Source organism: Theropithecus gelada, chromosome 3 (genome assembly GCF_003255815.1).
Source record: "Theropithecus gelada isolate Dixy chromosome 3, Tgel_1.0, whole genome shotgun sequence".
In the NCBI taxonomy this organism is placed as follows: Eukaryota; Metazoa; Chordata; class Mammalia; order Primates; family Cercopithecidae; genus Theropithecus; species Theropithecus gelada.
The window spans coordinates 95,433,364-95,452,775 of NC_037670.1; the positions used below are offsets into that span (position 1 = coordinate 95,433,364).

Here is a 19,412-nt window from a genome sequence, read left to right on the forward strand (position 1 = left end):
ACTAGCTGTGGGGCTGTGTGGCTTTGGTTAAGGTATTTACTCCTTTTTAGGCTTCAGTGTTATTTCAAAAACTGGCACTTCATCAGGTAGACATGATGACAATATCCCACCTAACTCAATGCTTGGCACAGAGCTAGCACTCCGTGTAATAAGGTACAATGCTATATGGTTGTAGAAATACGCAAATAAATATTTACATCACGATGCTTTGAGAACTATAAAGAGCTATACAAATAATAGTGATTCATTTATTCAACACATAATAAACTATTACATGCCCAAGGGGAAATATGTATGCTAAGTACTAGGATTTAAGAGTTAACAAGGCTTTGCCCTTGTGCTTATGATGCTCACATCTAGTCTAGTCAATATCTTCATTATCAGATGAAATAAATGAAATACAGTGGCTCTCTCTCTTTTCACTCCAATTACTTTCCACATTCAAGATTCTTGATCTGTATTATCTGATAACTGGACTACAAAGATAACAACTATTATTTAGTATTCCTTTTTCTAAATGTTTTTATGTATTTGAGTGGTTTATTTCTCCCAAAAACCCAATGAGGTAAGTGCCATGCTCCAGTTTTACAATAGAAGAAACTGAAGTCAAGGACTATACCTTTAAAAGTAACTTGCCCAAAGTCACAGAGCCAGAAAATGGCTGATCCAGGAGATAAACTCAGTCTGGTTCCAAAGCATACCCACTTAAATAACATGATATGCTGCCTTTATGTGTTATCGATCCCAAATTGGTGTATGGTTCTGACTGTTTTGTTCTGTTTTTTTACTTTTAAGGTCAGGGGCACAAGTGCAGGTTTTTTACATAGGTAAACTTGTGTCATTTGGTTTTGTTGTACAGATTATTTCATCACCCAGGTATTAAGCCTAGTACTCATCAGTTATATTTCCTGATCCTCTCTCCCTCCTCCCACCCTGCAGCCTCTAAATGGCCCCAGTGTGTGTTGTTCCCCTCTGTGTGTCCATGTGTTCTCATCATTTAGCTCTCACTTATAAGTGAGAACATGCAGTATTTGGCTTTCTGTTCCTGTGTTAGCTTGCTAAGGATAATGGCCTCCAACTCCATCCATGTCCCTTTAACCACAAGCAGGCTCTCAGGTTTTTGACTACAAATATATGTAATACCCGGCAATTCCCTTAGGATAAACAATGGTGATTCTACCCATAAGAACTTCAATATTTAATGATTAACACACTCAAAATTGGATATTCTTAAATTCTCTTGACAGTAACACCATATATCCGTCATTGCACTGATTTATTCTGAAAATATCTGCTTCTCAGGAAGATTATCCATTAATCACATTCATATTATTTTGTAGAACATCATACGTTTTCAAACAGTGAAACAAATTTAGTCACATTCCAATAAACTCATTGGTGTATACGCCGGAAGACAGAAGGATAATTGAAGTACAGTTATCAAATCTCTTTAGACAAATGTTAATTGTTAGAAATAAAAATCTAGAAAGAATAGATGCATATCAATTTTTATATATCTCAAATGATCTCAAGTACCAGGAGGAACAAGGTTATTACTTGTATTGATTTGTCTTAATAAATTAACAGAAGGAATTAATATACTAATTAAATAAAAGAGATCATCATTCTTTTAGTCTTAGTCACAAAGATTCACTCGACCTATCTGAAAATTATGTTGAGCTCACTTACTATTTAAGAGAAATTGCAATTAATACTGTTACATAAAATTTCAACTGCTGTCACTGAAAAAGCTGCAAGATTTTAACAAGTACAGTATTAAATAGCAAGAGATATAATTTATTTTAAACTTACGAAATAAACATGTGAAGTAAATAAAGACACAGTTATTAGCATTGTTTCATTTTTATTCCTCGTAAAATAGTAATAAATTGAAGCTAACCTAGAAAGATGTCTTAAATTTTTAATAAAAATTTTTTTTTTTTTGAGATGGAGTCTCGCACTGTCACCCGGGCTGGAGTGCAGTGGCGTGATCTCTGCTCACTGCAACTTCTGCCTCCTGGCTTCAAGTGATTCTCTCGGGCCTCAGCCTCCTGGGTAGCTGGGATTACAGGCACCCGCCACCACGCCCAGCTAATTTTTTGTATTTTTAGTAGAGATGGCCAGACTGGTCTTGAACTCCTGACCTCGTGATCCACCTGCCTCAGCCTCCCAAAGTGCTGGGATCACAGGTGTGAGTCACTGCCCCAGCATTTTAATAAAAAATTTTGTAACATTTTCCTTATATGCCTTTGTTAAGCAGAGGAAAATAATTCTCCTCAAAAGTTTTAGGCCATATGGTATACAGAACCTCTGGTAACATCTTCCACATTGTACGGGTAATTGGCTGATAACTGTAGGTTGCAATATAAAGTCAGATGTCATTATGCAATTGTATATAATCAAACAGCCATTTTCACATATCTATAATGTTTTTAGTCATCTTCTTCATAAAAAGATAACATATAAGCACAATCCTAAGAAAATCATATAGTATGTGAGTCTTCCGATTAGAGAGCAATCTACAAATGGTATTCAATATAAACAGGTAAGTTTATTTTAACTTCTTAAGGGCTACCAATTTGCAGATAATTTAAAATATATATATTCCATATAATTATAGCTTTACAGCTTTGCATTCTTATTATCGTTATTCTGTTTTCCTGACATAGGGTATGTACACAATTTGTCTAAACGTTTTGGGAAAAAAATAAAAATTATTGGTCCATAATTTAAACCAACTTGCCAAGTGTTATGGCGATCAGTCCATATTTGTCTATTTCACCTGAACTACAGGATTTCATTATGGCCTTAGTAGATAACCCAAGAGGTGTGTTTAATCATCATAAGCAGCAATTATTAAAATGCTTTCCTATGACCTGAATACAGTCTTTATGTTTGGGTTTATATATACATGAAGATCCTCAGTTGGGGCTGGGGGAGGACTCATGTTTTAATAGATTTACTTTGTTTAACATAAGTTAATTTTTGCTAAGAGGAATTTGAATGTGATTACGCAATTGTAATAAAAAATGCTATATTATTAGGCACATCACCATTCACCGAATGAACTAGTGGAGTTACCAAAACTTAGGGTTACTTTTTGTAACAATGGTGAAGTTAGTTTTTCTAGTCAGTTCAGTGGGTGAAACTGAAAATGATCACATAGTTGTGATAGCACACATGGCACACATCTTTATTCTATCTTTTTAAAAAAAAAATTATCTGAGAATTTTAAGTGAGAATCAATCATGGCATCAATTCTAAAAAAAAAAAAAAAAAAAGAGTAAAAAAAGATTCAAAATGCTTTCACAGGCAAATTAGAAACTAAATTCTGAAGTATAAAAATAGGGACTACCATTGAGAAAATCTTTAGTATGTGAATAAATCACAAACAGTTGCTAAAATAAAATGTAAGTTATAATATATTGACAAAATGAAATTTGGGTTAAGAAGTATGTTAAACTGAGAAATGCATTTAACAATTTTTTTTTTTTAGATGGAGTCTGACTCTGTTGCCCAGGCTGAGTCGCCCAGGCTGGAGTGCAGTGGCACAATCTCTGCTCACTGCAAGCTCTGCCTCCTGGGTTCACGGCATTCTCCTGCCTCAGCCTCCTAAGTAGCTAGGACTACAGGCACCAGCCACCACACCCGGCTAATTTTTTTTGTGTGTGTTTTTAGTGGAGATGGGGTTTCACCACCTTAGCCAGGATGGTCTTGATCTGCTGACCTCGTGATCCGCCCGCCTTGGCCTCCCAAAGTGCTGGGATTACAGGCGTGAGCCACTGTGCCCAGCCGCATTTAACAATTTTAATAGAGATACATTCCATAAAAAGTATATATAAATTCAACATCTTAAATTAGAACCTTTAAAATACTCTAGGAGTTCTTTCTGTTTGAAGAAATATTAATACAACAGAAGGGGTGGACCAGTCCTCTAACTAATCTCCTTCATATACAGTCATGTATTACTTAACAGCGACATATGTGGTTAGGTGATTTTCATCATCACGCGAACATCATAGAGTATACTTACACAAACCTAGATGGTATAGTCTACTATACACTTACACTATACAGTGTAACTTATTGTTCCAAGGTTACAGACCTGTATAGCATGTTACTATACGGAATACTGTAGGCAATTTTAACACATGGCAAGCATTTTTGTATCTAAACATATCTAAACTAGAAAAATTACAGTAAAAAATATGGTGTAATCTTACGGGACCACTGTCGTATATGTGGTCTGTTGTTAACTGAAACGTCATTATACGATGCATGACTATAATTCCATTTTTTCATGTATTAAGCATCATTCACTATTGCAGTTCAGATGAAACTGACAAAAAACATTGAGTGAATCCCAAATAAACTGGGAATTATTAAAACACTTATTAATTCATTTTCCATTTACAACTGTCCTTAGTGTAAGAAACTATATTTATGAAAATTTACCTGTAATAAGAATTCTCCTTCTTGTAAGTTCAGGCCTTCTCTGAAATTTGCTGCTCTACAGTTCTCCTGGCCTCCATTTCTTTCAGCAGGGGAGGATTTTAATGCAACTATGCAAAAAAGGGAAAAATAATGATTTTAAAAGTAAGCAAAAGTAAAGAGCTATAATAGAAAACTTCTGAACACCAAACAAAGACACCTTGAAATACTGGCATCTACTGGTATTTTTAGTAATTGGGTAATACAAGGTAAATAATAAATACTAGGTAAGTAATCCTGTTGCCAGTGGGTAGTTCCTTATTCTATGCTAGTAACAAAACTGAAGGACTTAGTCAAGTTGTCAGCTGACAGATGGTTAAAAATTGTTGATGAGTTCACAATATGACTTTTGTCACAAAACTGAGGAGTTTCAAAGAACTGCACAATAGTGTTATAAACACTCCTCTCCACTCCCACCTCCTTTCTTAGGAGATTAAAGTTCTCCATAATGTAACCTACAAAAATGACTCCAACTTTTTATATATTTATCTAAATATCAGGGAACTGGTGGTGGTGAGGAGAACAAAAGCAACTATGCACCTACTGAGATGTATTTCCGATGTGTGGAATCTTCTTGTCCAGCATTTGGGTAAAAACTGTTAATTACTGTTATTATTTAATAGGTTCATGTTAAATTTATAAATTAACTCATGGAGAATTAATGTCTTTATAATCTTGAATCATTCTATACAAGAACACACATTTTTTTCCATTTAAGTCTATATTTTGTCCTGCTAGAATGTTTTAAAGTTGTCTACAAAAAAGATGTGCACAGGCATTTTTATATTTACTCCTAGGTATTACATCTTGTCAGCTGTAGAGTGGCTTCTCTATTATATCTTCTAACTGCTTGTGGATTATATATGTGAAGGAAAGTCTGATGGCATGATAGGATGCTTACTATTGGAGGTGGCATGTTATAATGCTATTTCTTCTTTTTTTTTTCCTCACTCTGTGTGTGTGTGTGTGTGTGTGTGTGTGTTATGTATATATTTATAGTATGGGAGGAAGCACAGCTGAATAGAAATAATAATAGCTACCACTTACTTAAACATTTTGCCAAGCACTTTCAAATATTATCTCACTTAAAAGCATGTGGATATTGGTAACTGTTAGAATTGGGCTCAAATCTTATCTTTGACATTTACTAAAAGTGGGAGTTATTTGAACCTGTCTCCTAATATGTGAGGTGGTAATTAAAAAAACATTTTTAAGCACATCTTGCAGGGCTGTTGTGAAGAGTAATGAGAATATATGTAAAGTTTCTGACACACAGCAGATCAATAGTAGTTCAACAAACAGTAGCTTTAATTACTAGAAATATTTCTCAGAGCTTATGGATTCCCTGGTTATAAAGTATAATCTTTTAGATACTTTCTACTTTCTGACCTTTTTTTAACCTGTGATATTTGAATAAGAGAAACCATTAAATAAAACTGACTCTGGCAGTCCTCTTAAGACATACTTCACCGTATGTTTATGTGACTAAATCATCCAGCTCAGTGAAAAAACTGGAGATTTACTAATAACTAGACTTTCTCTCAGTTTGAGCAGAGTACCACATATAAAACCTGTCTGCAGTCTTTCATGTTTGCAGTGTATTTTCTGGTAAATCATCAGTGAACGTGTCACACCAGAATCTCATGCCAAGTTCTTGCCTTTGCAGAAGTTAAAACATATCTCTTTGCAAGAAACAGCCAAAAGCACAGTCTCTGAATATAACTTCAAAAGGCCAGAGAACAGATTTCCTTAGGCCAAAAAACAGTGAGGCAAACTGACCTAACAGTTCATCAAGACCAAAGGAAATGTTTAATCTGTACAGAGAGAGAATGGTAGAAGAGAGAATGGCCTTTTCTCCCTTTCTGTTCTGTAAGTTATGTTGTTGCTTGCTTACTAATGGCCACATTTGCTTGAATGCACAAAACCATACAATGTCAGAGTCAACTACATTCTGTTACTTTTCTAAAAGCTCTGGTATGAAGCACAATTTAAGAGTTAGACCAAGCATCAGTAATACTTGCTTTTAAAAAGAAAACAACAAAACCAAACCCTTATATTATGAAATAAGCCTAAAAATGGACAATAACAGTGTCAGATTTTATATATCTAAATTATCGCTGGAAATCTCTTAAAATTAATATTTAATCAACACAATTAGTATTACTTCCACCTAGAGTCATTGGCAGTAGAAAAACATAAATATTAAGAGATAACTACTTGATCGCTGAGAAGACGACTAAGCAATGAGAGAGACCATTCATCTCAGAGTAATTTATAATTTGTTCTTGGGCTTGCACTGAGGGTATTAGCCAATGTAATTAGACACTAGAGTCAGATCATGTCTTTAAGTAGGGCATATAAGCTGTGGAAATAACTAGAAAACAATGTCAAAAAATACTAAGTACCAGAATAGGGTTTAATTAAAGTATTACAGGATCTTGAAGTAGAGAAAAAAATAAAAAGAACAAATTCTTTCTAAACAACAATGCTTATAATTCCAAACGCTGGAAGAATGATATTTAATATGTATAACTACTACATAAGTAGGAAAAGTGACAAGTTCATTTGTGGGAATGATTACTGGAGGTTTCTACCAAAAACAAATATGTAAATATTTCTGTTGCTCTTGTGTTTAAGGTTAATCATTGGTAAATCATTTAAGTAAATATTGTGCAAAGATGAGTCCGAGAAGGGTGGACTTTTAAAATCATTTAAAAAACACTGCTGTGCTTTTTTAGGAAACAAATTTTATGCCATGGCCTCTCAGCCTAAACTACGTAATTTCTACCCCTGCATGAAGTTTTTCTTCTATTTCTTGCTCTCATGCCTACTACCTCTAACTTATTAAAATTACTAGAAGCTCTATCAACACTACTCATTTTCAGGTATATAATTCTCGCGGTGATTAGAAAGCAAGCAATGAGTAAGAAAGTGACATTGAGACACTATCTCAAGAGCTGCTTCCTACCATCGGAGTGACTTTACTTAGTAATCATATGTGATACTGGGCACACGCTGTACACTTAGCACTTTCCACATATTATATCCTATTTAATCTTCATAACAGTTCTATGAGACTGACATTGTTCTTTCAATATATTAGGAAGCTGAGACTTAGGGAGGTTGAGAAAATGTTCCCAGGGTCATAGAGATTTAAGCGGCAGAGCTTAGACAAAAACTCAGGTAGCCAGACCTCAGTGTGTGAGCTATTATTAACCACTGCCCACTATGCTAACCATGTTTGACCTTTAGTTTCCTCATCTTTAAATGAGGACAATGCTACCTCTTGAGATAAATTCTTGTGAAGACTAAAATAACATGTAGAATACCAGGGTAATACCTGGGATCAATCACTGACAATCAAGGACAGAGGTAACGAAGTCTATGCTGAGTTTATACACCCTCAAACCATGATGAGAAACTTACAATTAAAGTGCCCCTGAGGAGGCAACTGAGTATTTTATCAGCTTTAAGTGGAGAGCAGTAATAAGTATCTAATAGGATTGCTATGATAACTATACGACACATTTGAAAGTACAGCTGACCCTGGAACAACATGGGTTTGAACTATGCAAGTCCACTGACATGCTTCTGCCACTCCCAAGCCAGCAAGACCAACCCCTCCTCAGCCTACTCAACACGAAGACAACGAGGATGAAGACCTGTATGATGATCCATTCCACTTAATGAATAGTAAATATATTTTCTCTTCCTTATGATTTTCTTAATAACATTTTCTTTTAGCCTACTTTAAGAATACAGTATATAATACATATACAAAATACACATTAATCGGCTGCTCATGTTATTATTAATACATTGTTCACGGGTCAACTATACTTCAAAACTGTAAATTGTTACATAAATTATATGCATAATGACACTTTAAACATTACACCACTGGAATTAAATTTATGACAATCTATAGAAACAAAATGTCGTATCTGAAAATAAGTCACCAGCTGGGAAGTAGCTGCTGTACCGTAATGGGCATTTGTTAAAATCCTCCCCATCAGTGAGGATATGTACCACTTCCCAAAGTGGGAGAATCAAACTCTGAACATTCAGTAGAATGTTAAGATAGTAAACCACCAAAATATTTCCACTATTTCCTCATTGAAAAATCTATGAAGGAGTCATACAATACAAATAAGAATTTAATCTAAAAAATGATGGAATTTAGAGTGCAAATACATCACAGCATTATCAAATGGCCATACTGCAGATGACTCAAGTTTTATTCCCACATGCATTTAACCATATCCATGTTTCCTAATATGGTACTTTCCTTCCTTAGACATCTAAGCTCAGACTTCCACTGCTCCCTAAAAGCCAAATCTCTTCATATCACATGCTTTGAATTGGTCAAGGAAAAAAAAAATTCATGAGGAATACTGAATAGTGGTAAACTGTATTTTGTATTTTGTTACTATAGTTTGCATTTAAATAGATGACAGGATAAAAGTCTTGCCAGGGAAAGCAAGACTTATAGTCCCTAAATGCTGCTATAAATTCAATATATTTCATAATATTTACCATCCTCTTTACTACTTTGGCAGGGAAAATTCAATTCCATTTCCATATTGACATAAACATAAAGGAGAGCACTGCTATGACTTATAAAATTCAACCAACCACATAAACTTTTATAAATTAGAAAGGGTTAAGTAATGCAGTATTTCTTAAATTTAAGAAACATTCCCAGTTTAGTTTAGTCTGGTATCATGGGTATTTCCAAATAATATATTAAGTGTACCTAAAAGGAGCTGCTTCTACATACCTACTGGTAAAACATACATGTTTCACTCCAATACACTGCTTCTTTTGTAAAAGAAGCATTCTTTTGAGGGAAGGAGGGAAGAAACTAAAGAAAACTATGTTATATTCTAAATTCCTAGGAAACAGAGATTAGGTCTACATAGTCTAGTACCTTCTAATTATACTGATAGACTACTGCTTTTCTGCCTACAAATTTCTAATCATCATTGTAGAATGGAAGAATATTCAGTTTTTTTAAATGCAAATGTTAGTTTACATATTTATGATTGATTGCAGGTTGAGAAACTAGAGTTACTGTCTTTTTTAGCAAATCTAGAAAAGTCCATTTTCCATCTCAAAAAGTCCTTAAAAGTTTGTTCTATCCAAACTCTTACGTGAAAATTGACTTCCGAAGATTATACATTCTTCCAGTTACTCATTGGTCCGCACTCAGTTTTATACAATTCCTCTATAACTATATGACAAATCTCTGCATTAATGGAACCAACAAGAGCAGTTAATTGACCTTTTCAGTGGGGAATGAGTTGCACTTAGCTTTTCATATATACAAGAGTAGTATTCAAATTGCATTTTTAGTAATGTAATGTAAACACTCAGTGAGAACAGTGATTCTTAAACTTTCACAGACATTAGAATCACCTGGAAGGCTTCGAATATAATGCTTAGCCACATCTCTAGAATTTCTGATTCATTAGGTCTAGGATAGGGCTCTACAGTTTGCACAGGTAACAAGTTCCCCAGTGATGCTGAGAATGAGGTGCCACTCTTTGAGAAACAGAGACTTAGAACCTCATACTTCTTAAAATTATCATTCCATGCTGTTAAGCACAGTTATTATTGTGAATGTCTTCGGGAAATAATAACAATTTTACAAATACAAAAACTGAAGCACCTAACTTAAGACTAAGACATAGCGCAATAACACAAAATTTGACATGTATCCCATTATACCAAGTAGCATACAATGCCCAAATTTTGTATCCTCACCAAAGCAAGCTTTTCCAAGCATCTAGATTTGAGTATGTGCCACTTTCGATAAAAGAAAACAGTATATGTAAGTAAATTATTATGTATTATATCAAAAAGGGGAAAAACAGTTTATTAACAAATTTCCATCTCTAAATCAAAAATATGAAATTAACTAAACAAAGGGATTCTCAATTGATATTAATACCAGGTCTGTAAAGGCCCTTATGCATATTATAAAAAAGAAAAGAAAATTCGCCATTAAAATAAGTGAAATATCAGGATTCTGCAGGAAATAACTATGATTTCCATAACAGTAACAATTTTAATTATAAATTTTTTTTCACAGATCTCTCATTTTTAGGATTAATTTACTACAAACCTAACACATCAGGGCAAGCAAGTATCATTATCAAACATGCTGAGAAGATGAAGACCCTGTGGAACAGTGAGGTTAAAATCTATCAAAAAACACAAGATTAGTTCATTGAACTAGCATCCACAGCTCCTGCCTGTCAGTGCTTTCATCACAAAACACAATCTCCCTCTACCATGCTGAGATAAAGAGATGAAATGTCTCCATAACACAGAAACTAGACACGATAAAAAAATCCAACTGACAACAGAACGTTATGTAAAAATGACAATTGTGTGGGAAAATTTCAGGCTGGAAAATACCTGAAGAATTCAGTATGTACAATTCATTAAGGTTCTTTATGTCAACCAATCCCATTAGACTACTTGTCTCTGTCTTTTGTGGGTGTGTGTGAGACAGTCTCACTCCTGAAGGTCAGTGGCATGATCGCGGCTCAATGCAGCCTTGACATCCTGGGCTCAAGAGATCTTCCCACCTCAGCGTTACAAGTAACTGGGATACAGAAGTGCACCACCAAGCCCAGCTAATTTTTTATTTCTTGTAGAGACAAGGTCTCACTATGTTGTCCTGGCTGCTTTCGAACTCCTGGATTCAAGCAGTCCTCCTGCTTCGGCCTCTCAAAATGCTCAGATTACAGGCATGAGCCATGGAGCCCAGACATTTTGTCTTCCTCTTAATCTCCCACTGCTAACAACTGAATGGCTTTTTGGCCTCTATGGACAAACAAGGAACAGAAATCACCTTCTCTAGTGTTACTATTTTTCTGTACACACTTTCATTTCATGTTTACACTTTCATGTACAGTTTTCTCTCTGGCTCTCCAATTTAAGAACACATCAAATGAAGACATCTTGAAGTCAACTCATTATCACCTTAGCATATTTTCATACTCCACAGATTTCACTTTTTACCACCCCTGCTTATCCTTAAAACATCTTATCTTTCGTACTTTTTCTCTTATTCTACATGCTGTCCCCCTGGAATATTTTATTCACTTTCATGGCTTAAAATGTTATTCTGACGATATAATGACTCTAAAATCTAAATATCCAGCCATGAGCAAATAAACGAATTTGAGTTACTCATTAAAATTCATTGATCAAAAAGTCAAAAGGCTGTCAAAGAGCAAGATTTAAAAATAATCCATAAATATTACTAACTAAATATTTCTTCACAGACTTTAATGTAATAATATATGTGAATACATTTTCTAAACCACTATAACATGAAGGTGTACGTTTCCATTAACCAAAGCACAAACCCTCACGAAATATCCTAAGATTTAACTACAGAAATTTAAATGTCTGTATTTGAAAATTTTCTAAAAAAGGAAAATTGCTGAAAGTTGGTGATTTTAATGTTAGCCCAATGGTAGTCTCCCTAAAAAGAAAAAAATTCATGACTAACTAGACCTGTTCATGGCCAAATAAGCAAAGATTCTAGAGTCATGCAGGACTAGGTAATGATCAAAGAGAAACCCATTAAATCAGTAAATTTAAAAGAGACAGGAAAGCAGCAAAATACATAATAAATGATGCAATGAGTTTAGATTGTTTGAATCTCAGATATTTGTCACTGTGTTCTTCAAAATACTTGTCAAAGCAAACAAAAGCAGAGATAAAAGTATCGTATATAAAGTTCTATCATATTAGGTTTATTCATATAATGCAAAAAATCTTACACTTTAAATTGGGGTATCTGAGGAAAAGAGAGATTAAATTCCTGAACCAAAGAGGTCACAATATTAAATAGAGCCAGGATTTGTATATTCATTCAATAAGAATGCACTATTATTCTTTGTATTTATAATTATTGTATAAAGTCCCTAAATTAAAATTGTAAAAGAACCTAGATTTATATAGTTTTACCTATGAAAGTTATGATGAATATTGTAATTAAGAGTTTCATGTTCTAAAAATGTGAATTAGGAAAAAAGACAACAGTTAAATCACCATGTAAGATGGATAATGCCATGGGCAAATCAAATTCAACAAATACTTTATTTGGTGATTTCAAATGTGCTAAACTGTTATGCAAGCAAACCTATTTCGGATAGTCCTAGAATTAAGAAACAACATGTGCTATGATACTATGATACTGAAACTGGTAAATTACTTGACATACGCGAATTTTAAAATTATAGCAAAGCAGATGAAATTATAGAATTCTCATGAATGAAAAAGCAGACATACAAATCTATTAGATTTTATAAAACATTCATTTTTACTGCTTGTTCAAGCTTATTCTTTGCATATACACATGTACATATACTTGTTTTTCAAGAATAATGTTCCGGTCTAGAGAGATACCAAAACAACTGAAATTCGGAGAAATGCACAAGCTGAAGATGAATAAACACAATAGCTCTCTTTCGAAAACCTAATGAACTGGGAATGAACTGTTAAAGCATCTGCAAAAGGAAGACCAAGAGCAGAGCACTTGTAATTTTTAATTTAAAATAAAGTCAAGAAAGATCCATGATAAACAATGGGGTCAAATAAATGTTAGATCATCACATAATATAACTATCATCCTCTCTTCCCACAGCATTTTTAGGCTTAATGAGTGTAAAATATTTTAACATGTAAATAATTCTACATTTTATAAAATGGTGATTATTTTAAGCATGTATAATGATTCAAGACTTAGATTTTCTCTAACATTACCTTGTTTTGAAAATAACTAGAAGAATACTATTCCCTATGACAGCTGCAAATGCAAGACTTTGAAACCAGAAACTCAGATCCCTAAGCTCCATTTTGTCAGGCTCATTAGGTGTTTGCATGTAAACAGAAAAGAGAGAGCAGTCATTCCCAGATTCTTAATTTTGGGGTAGCTGTATAAAAACAGAATAATTTGAACAAAATATTTACATAATAATGGGCATTTCAAAAAATAGTAAGGAAATCTCATTAAAAATTGTATTAAATATATGTTGAAATTAAGAATGAAACATTACGATGCTGATTAGATTGGTCAACAAACCCAGTGTACACTGTTTAACAATTCTGAGAGACATAATATGGGAGGAAACAATCCTTTCTCTTCACATCAACCAGTTTCAAAGATTAGATTGTAACCACCTAAATCCTAGTCTCTATTAATAAACTACTATTGATTGTAATCATTAAGTTATTTAAATTTTTAAAATACCCTCCATCTCAGAGATAATATATTTAAATGTAATGCTTAAATCATGTCAAATAAACTATTTTCAACTTTATAATAACTGAAAAATTACTAAGCCTTGTTCAAGTATTTTTAAATTATATTTCAAAATGTTTTAATTAATTAGAAATGGATAAATATTAATATAGTACTTAAAACTTCAGTGTTGCTTTTCAGACAGCAGCAGCAGTACAGTCATGGTTCCAAACTTTAAGATGATCCATCCAAGTTGGATTATTTAAACTTGCAATAAATAGATGTATTTTCTTGGAAAAATATCTATTGTTACAGTAAAACTTGAGTTTCCTTTCTAACCAGATTGTATGATTACTCGTTTATATTGTTCTTTCCGCAGGAATTTACACACCCCCTGTTTGCATCCTGTTATTCACTTTGAGCTTCCCTTCGCTTCGCTATACTGTTTCCCTAATAGTGGGAGAGTGGGTCCAACTGCACACAAAAATCCTAATCATTGTTAGCCTGTTTCAAGTCTCTTCGTTTGCATCTACCATTTTTTCAGTTAATAAGGGTTACCCTTATAATTTCATTCTCTGTGTGCTCTGAAATGTTGCATTGCCTTTCCAGACCACTGGTAGTCTGGAGGAAATTTGGGCATTAAAAAAAAACCTGATTATTTTCATTTTCCATCTAACTGTATGTTTCTGTATCAAACAATCTAATAAACTGCTTAGGCTGAATGTACACCACTAAAATCCAAGCAAAAATATTTACAGACTTCTTTAAATTTTATATGTTTGCATTTGTCATTCTGAAGGCAAAGAAAAAAAAATTAACTTGTTTAGGGCATAATCAAGGCTAGGCTAAATCACTGCCTCAGACTCCGTAACATGCTTGTTAAAATACTGATTCTTGGGTTTTACATAGAACTTACTTGTTATCAGCAGGGGCATGCCTTCGAATTTGCATTTTACAAAACTTTCTAGGTAATTCTTATGCGCAATGCAGTTTGAAAAGAAACTAACATTAAAGATAACGTAGTTGATGAAGGAATCATGCAAATAGGTAATAAGATCCTACTGTCAAATACACTCAACCAGAATAAAAAATAGACAAACTCATTAATGAAGAACTGAGAAAAAGTTTTTAACAATTTCATGATGAACCCTGTGTTAAACTATGGCATTCTTTATAAGATAGACTCTGAGATCTCCTTTACTGGAGGCATTGACTAACAGGACACATAGCCAATCATGTATGTGTTTGTGTGTATATATACATGAACACACATACATAATATAGACATTAAATATAGAAATATATCTGTTTATGTGTGTTCATACACACATTTGTATGTATCTGCCTAGATACACACATACTACTTCTAAACAGAAGAAAAACCTACACATTTTTTTTCTTTTTAACATATATATTTGATTCCCCATTATAAAGGAACAAGAAATGGAAAGGTAAAATGACTCAAGTCAATAAACCTTTATCAGAGTCAGGGAATAATGCTCCTTGGCTTCTAGACTCCAGAGTCTCTAAGGGTGGCAACCACGTCTTATACATCATAGAACGCCACCACATGGTCAAGCACTAAGCACAGCATGTGAGTAAATGCTAGGGATTAGGACAGCATTCCGTGAAGCTGGGAGGAGGCCTGAAGTTACAATCTACAGCAGTGGCTCCTAAACTTCAACATGCATCTAGCCCTACCACCAAGGGTCCTATCACCTTAGATTACATAGGTCTACGGTTGGACCCAATAATTAGCATTTCTAGCAAGTTCCCAAGTGATGCTGTTGCTGCCTGTCTGGGTACTACACTTTTAAGAACCACAGATCTAGGAAAAAATCCTTAGTGCTTTGCTATGCAACGGTTGCCAGAGAAAAATATAGGTATTATTTGGTCAGGAAAAACAACATAAGGAATCTAGAAACCTGAGTTCTAGTTCCAACTATATCAGCTAAATGACTACAGCTAATAAACACATACTTACAGACACATCACTGAATACTTCATAACTCTTCTCCCAAGATGAAGGGTTTGGTATAGAGGCAACTGAAAATTCAAACGCTTTTTATATAGGTCAGAGAAAATTTGTGTACTATGAAACTTTGAAATATATAATCTTTCCTGAAATCACTATCCTCAAATCTGTATATTGCCCAGACCACAACTGTTAAACTAAATAGCTTTTGTCCAAAAGAAAGAACACACAGACAGGCAGGCAAGCAAGCAAGCAAGCAAATAAATAAAAAGATGCTCAGACTAAACACATCACATTATGTAAACATAAATCTAAAGGGAAATTAACTGTTGCAGTATTCTAAACACAAATTACCAATTCGAATATCAATAAACATGTTGTCTAGGCACTTCCTAGTGACCCAGAATAGCAGGATCAGCATAATCTCGAAGCTTGTTAGACAAGCAAAATCTAGGGACACACCTAAAGCTACTGAACAAGAATCTGCATCTTAAGATTCCTATGTGATTTGTAAGCACATTAATGTATGAGAAGCACTAACTGACATAGCCCACTGAGATTTTACCATTAACTTGCTATGGTTAGTAAAATTATACAACATTTTAAAAAGACCATTTCCTTAAAAAAAATCTATTTCTGCCTTCTAGACAGATAAAAGAGAAATCATAAATAAATTTTACATGAGAAAATACACTGAAACATCATTTGCAAACAAAAACTTCCATTGCAATTTAAAGCTAACAAATATCATCCAGCCACCTAGCTCAAAAATCCTAACCTTTACTGCTGAGGAAACTGAGCTATAGGGATGCTACCTGGTTTGGTTAATGACAGTTTTCAGTGACACAACAGATAATGAATGAAATTCTATTGACTCTTTCAAATATTCTTTCTAGTGAAAAACATGTTTTAATTATATATCTTGCAGTCAGTCTACAATTAATGTAAAAGATTAGAAATAGGCCAGGTACAGTGGCTTACACCTGTAATCCCAGCACTTTGGGAGGCTGAGATGGGCAGATCACCTGAGGTCAGGAGTTTGAGAGCAGCCTGGCCAACAGAGTGAACCCCCGTCTCTAATAAAAATACAAAAAATTAGCCGGGCGTGGTGGTGGGTGCCTGTAATCCCAGCTACTAGGGAGGCTGAGGCAGGAGAATCGCTTGAACCCGGGAGTTGGAGGTTGCAGTGAGCCAAGATCGTGCCATTGCACTCCAGCCTGGGCAACAAGAGTGAAAGTCCACCTCAGAAAAAAAAAAAAAAAGATTAGAAATATACATAACTTTGGAGGGATAAATAAAATGAGATATCTATGAAAACACAGAAAATCTAGCAAGATGGTGTTTTATCCTTTTTTAATTTCTATTTTTAAAAGACAGACTTTTAAATATTGAAGTAGAAGGGAAACTGGAATTGGACATAATCAATTTGAGCGTAACTTCTAAATACATGATTTTCAAAGAATGATACCATGCATCATTTCAGTGGCTGCATCTGTTGGGTGAATAGAACTGGAAAATTGATTTTAAGACTCATAAATCTGGCAGCCGGGCACGGTGGCTCACGTCTGTAATTCCAGCACTTTGGGAGGCCAGGGCGGGCAGATCACGAAGTCAGGAGATCGAGACCATCCTGGCTAACATGGTGAAACCCCATCTCTACTAAAAATACAAAAAATTAGCTGGGCGTGGTGGTGGGTACCTGTAGTTCCAGCTACTTGGGAGGCTGAGGCAGGAGAATGTGTGTGAACCTGGGAGGCGGAGCTTGCAGCGAGCTGAGATCATACCACTGCACTCCAGCCTGGGCAACAGAGTGAGACTCTCTCTCAAAATAAATAAATAAATAAATAAATAAAAACTTCTAAATCTGGCTTTGCCACTGAAGTTTTACTATACAGCAATAAATTTTCCAAATATAGCTAATTTTTATAGTTATTAACACAGAAACAGCTATATTTAATACAAGTATTTTTTATAAGTTATCATAGACAAATTAAACCTTCTGTCTTACCATCAAAGAAGCTCTTGGCTCTCAGGTAACTGACACTGAGCCTAAGAACTGAAAGTTTGTCCAACTTATTAATTACATCTTGTGGGAAAGGCAGCAGGCTAGCCAAACGGTCCAACTCTGTATTAAGTCGGTCTCTATGCCGCTTGGAAGGATTTGACTTGATTCCTTCAGCCGGTATTGGCTTTACTCTGAAAAACAAACAAAATATCATAAAAAATCCTTTAAAAAATATAAAGCAAAAATTTGTATTGCATCATAACATTTCAAATATTTCTCTAACACAACAAACTTTTAAAGTCTACTTAAAGTTTACATAAGTCTTTCTAAAATCTTCCTTTTGCATCTTAAGAAAAACAAGGGAATGGGTTAAATTCTTCCTAATATTTCATTAAAAAGCTTATGAACTCATCATAGGAAAATGTTTGCTTATACTTCATGCATTTGTAGTATAGTGATTCCCAATTAACAGATCTACTGGGATTTGTTTCCCCCTCTCAAATGCATTAGCCATTGTTTGGTAAAAAAAAAAAGAGATATTTGTGATGAATTATATGAAAACCATACTCCTTTTGCTATCTTCCACAGGAAGCATCTCAGCATCATTGATGTTGTCAATAAACAGGGACAACCCTAAATAAAGTATTTATCTTCATATCACCAGCTTCCTGTATTTATTTACTTTCAACTCATTAGAGATAATGTCCCAAAGCCCCTCTGGCACCTGCAGATGGTCCTCTAGCCATCTAATGTGGTCCTCAAATATTAAAAGAAGAATAAATTTGACTTTTGCTATTTACATTTCTTGTTGGCAAATATTAGAGGTTAATGGTGATTACTGGCAATTTTTGCTTTTACATGTAGACAATAATTCTACTTAATTATTAGCTTTCATAGCTTGTGTCTCAATTAGAAAATTCAATGAAACCCTAAACAATTTAGCATGATATTCACCTGAGAAGAAAGACACTCATGGGTCAAAGAGGAACATGAGTTCAGAAATGAGAAGTGGAACAACTTCACACAAAGACCCTAGCCAGGATTTCACAGCAGACATTAATCACTTAAAGTGAATTTAAGGATCATCAGATACCCATGCTGAATTGGAAAACCAAATTAATTTATACCTTATACCTCTATACCTTCCTGTTAGCCAGAAAAGTCATTATCCAGCATTTTCTTATGACAAAGACATTTTTGACAATTCAAATGGAATTATATCAGCTTTTAGAAAGGAGAAATTGGCCTGGGCATAGTGCTATTAATATGACCCAATCGAAACATTTCTAGATAATTTCTTTTCAATGATGTATGTGGAGAAGTAATACTTTAGGCAGAAAGAAGATGAAAAGTAAATATTTCTACAAAAAAGGTAATACATCGGTAAAATGATGTGTGTATGTGTGTATGTCTGTGTATGTATGTATTGACAGATACCATCTCCAGATTGTTTGTACAACTGTGTATATAATAGAAATTGGTGATGGTTCCCCTAGCTATCTTCCCCTAATGATATTGCATTTATAAACAAATTTCAAGTCACACCTAATTACTGCATTTCTCCACTTAACCAACTGAATTTCAAACTTTGCCTATAATGCTTGTGTACCTCATTGTGTAATTCTCTACTGGTTAATTAATAACTGCTAACAAGTATTTATTTATATCCATCACAT

General features: G+C 34.2%; 1 protein-coding gene across 1 annotated transcript in view; it reads right to left on the reverse strand.

Moving 5' to 3' along the window:
* The window catches only part of AHR (aryl hydrocarbon receptor), a 48,075-nt gene that overhangs the window by 18,794 nt on the left and 9,869 nt on the right, over positions 1 to 19,412 (reverse strand). The window contains exons 2-3 of the mRNA XM_025380573.1: positions 17,740 to 17,927; positions 4,456 to 4,562 (exon numbers count right to left, since the gene is read on the reverse strand). Coding sequence (XP_025236358.1) covers positions 4,456 to 4,562; positions 17,740 to 17,927 — 295 coding nt within the window. The remainder of the gene's footprint in view (positions 1 to 4,455; positions 4,563 to 17,739; positions 17,928 to 19,412) is intronic.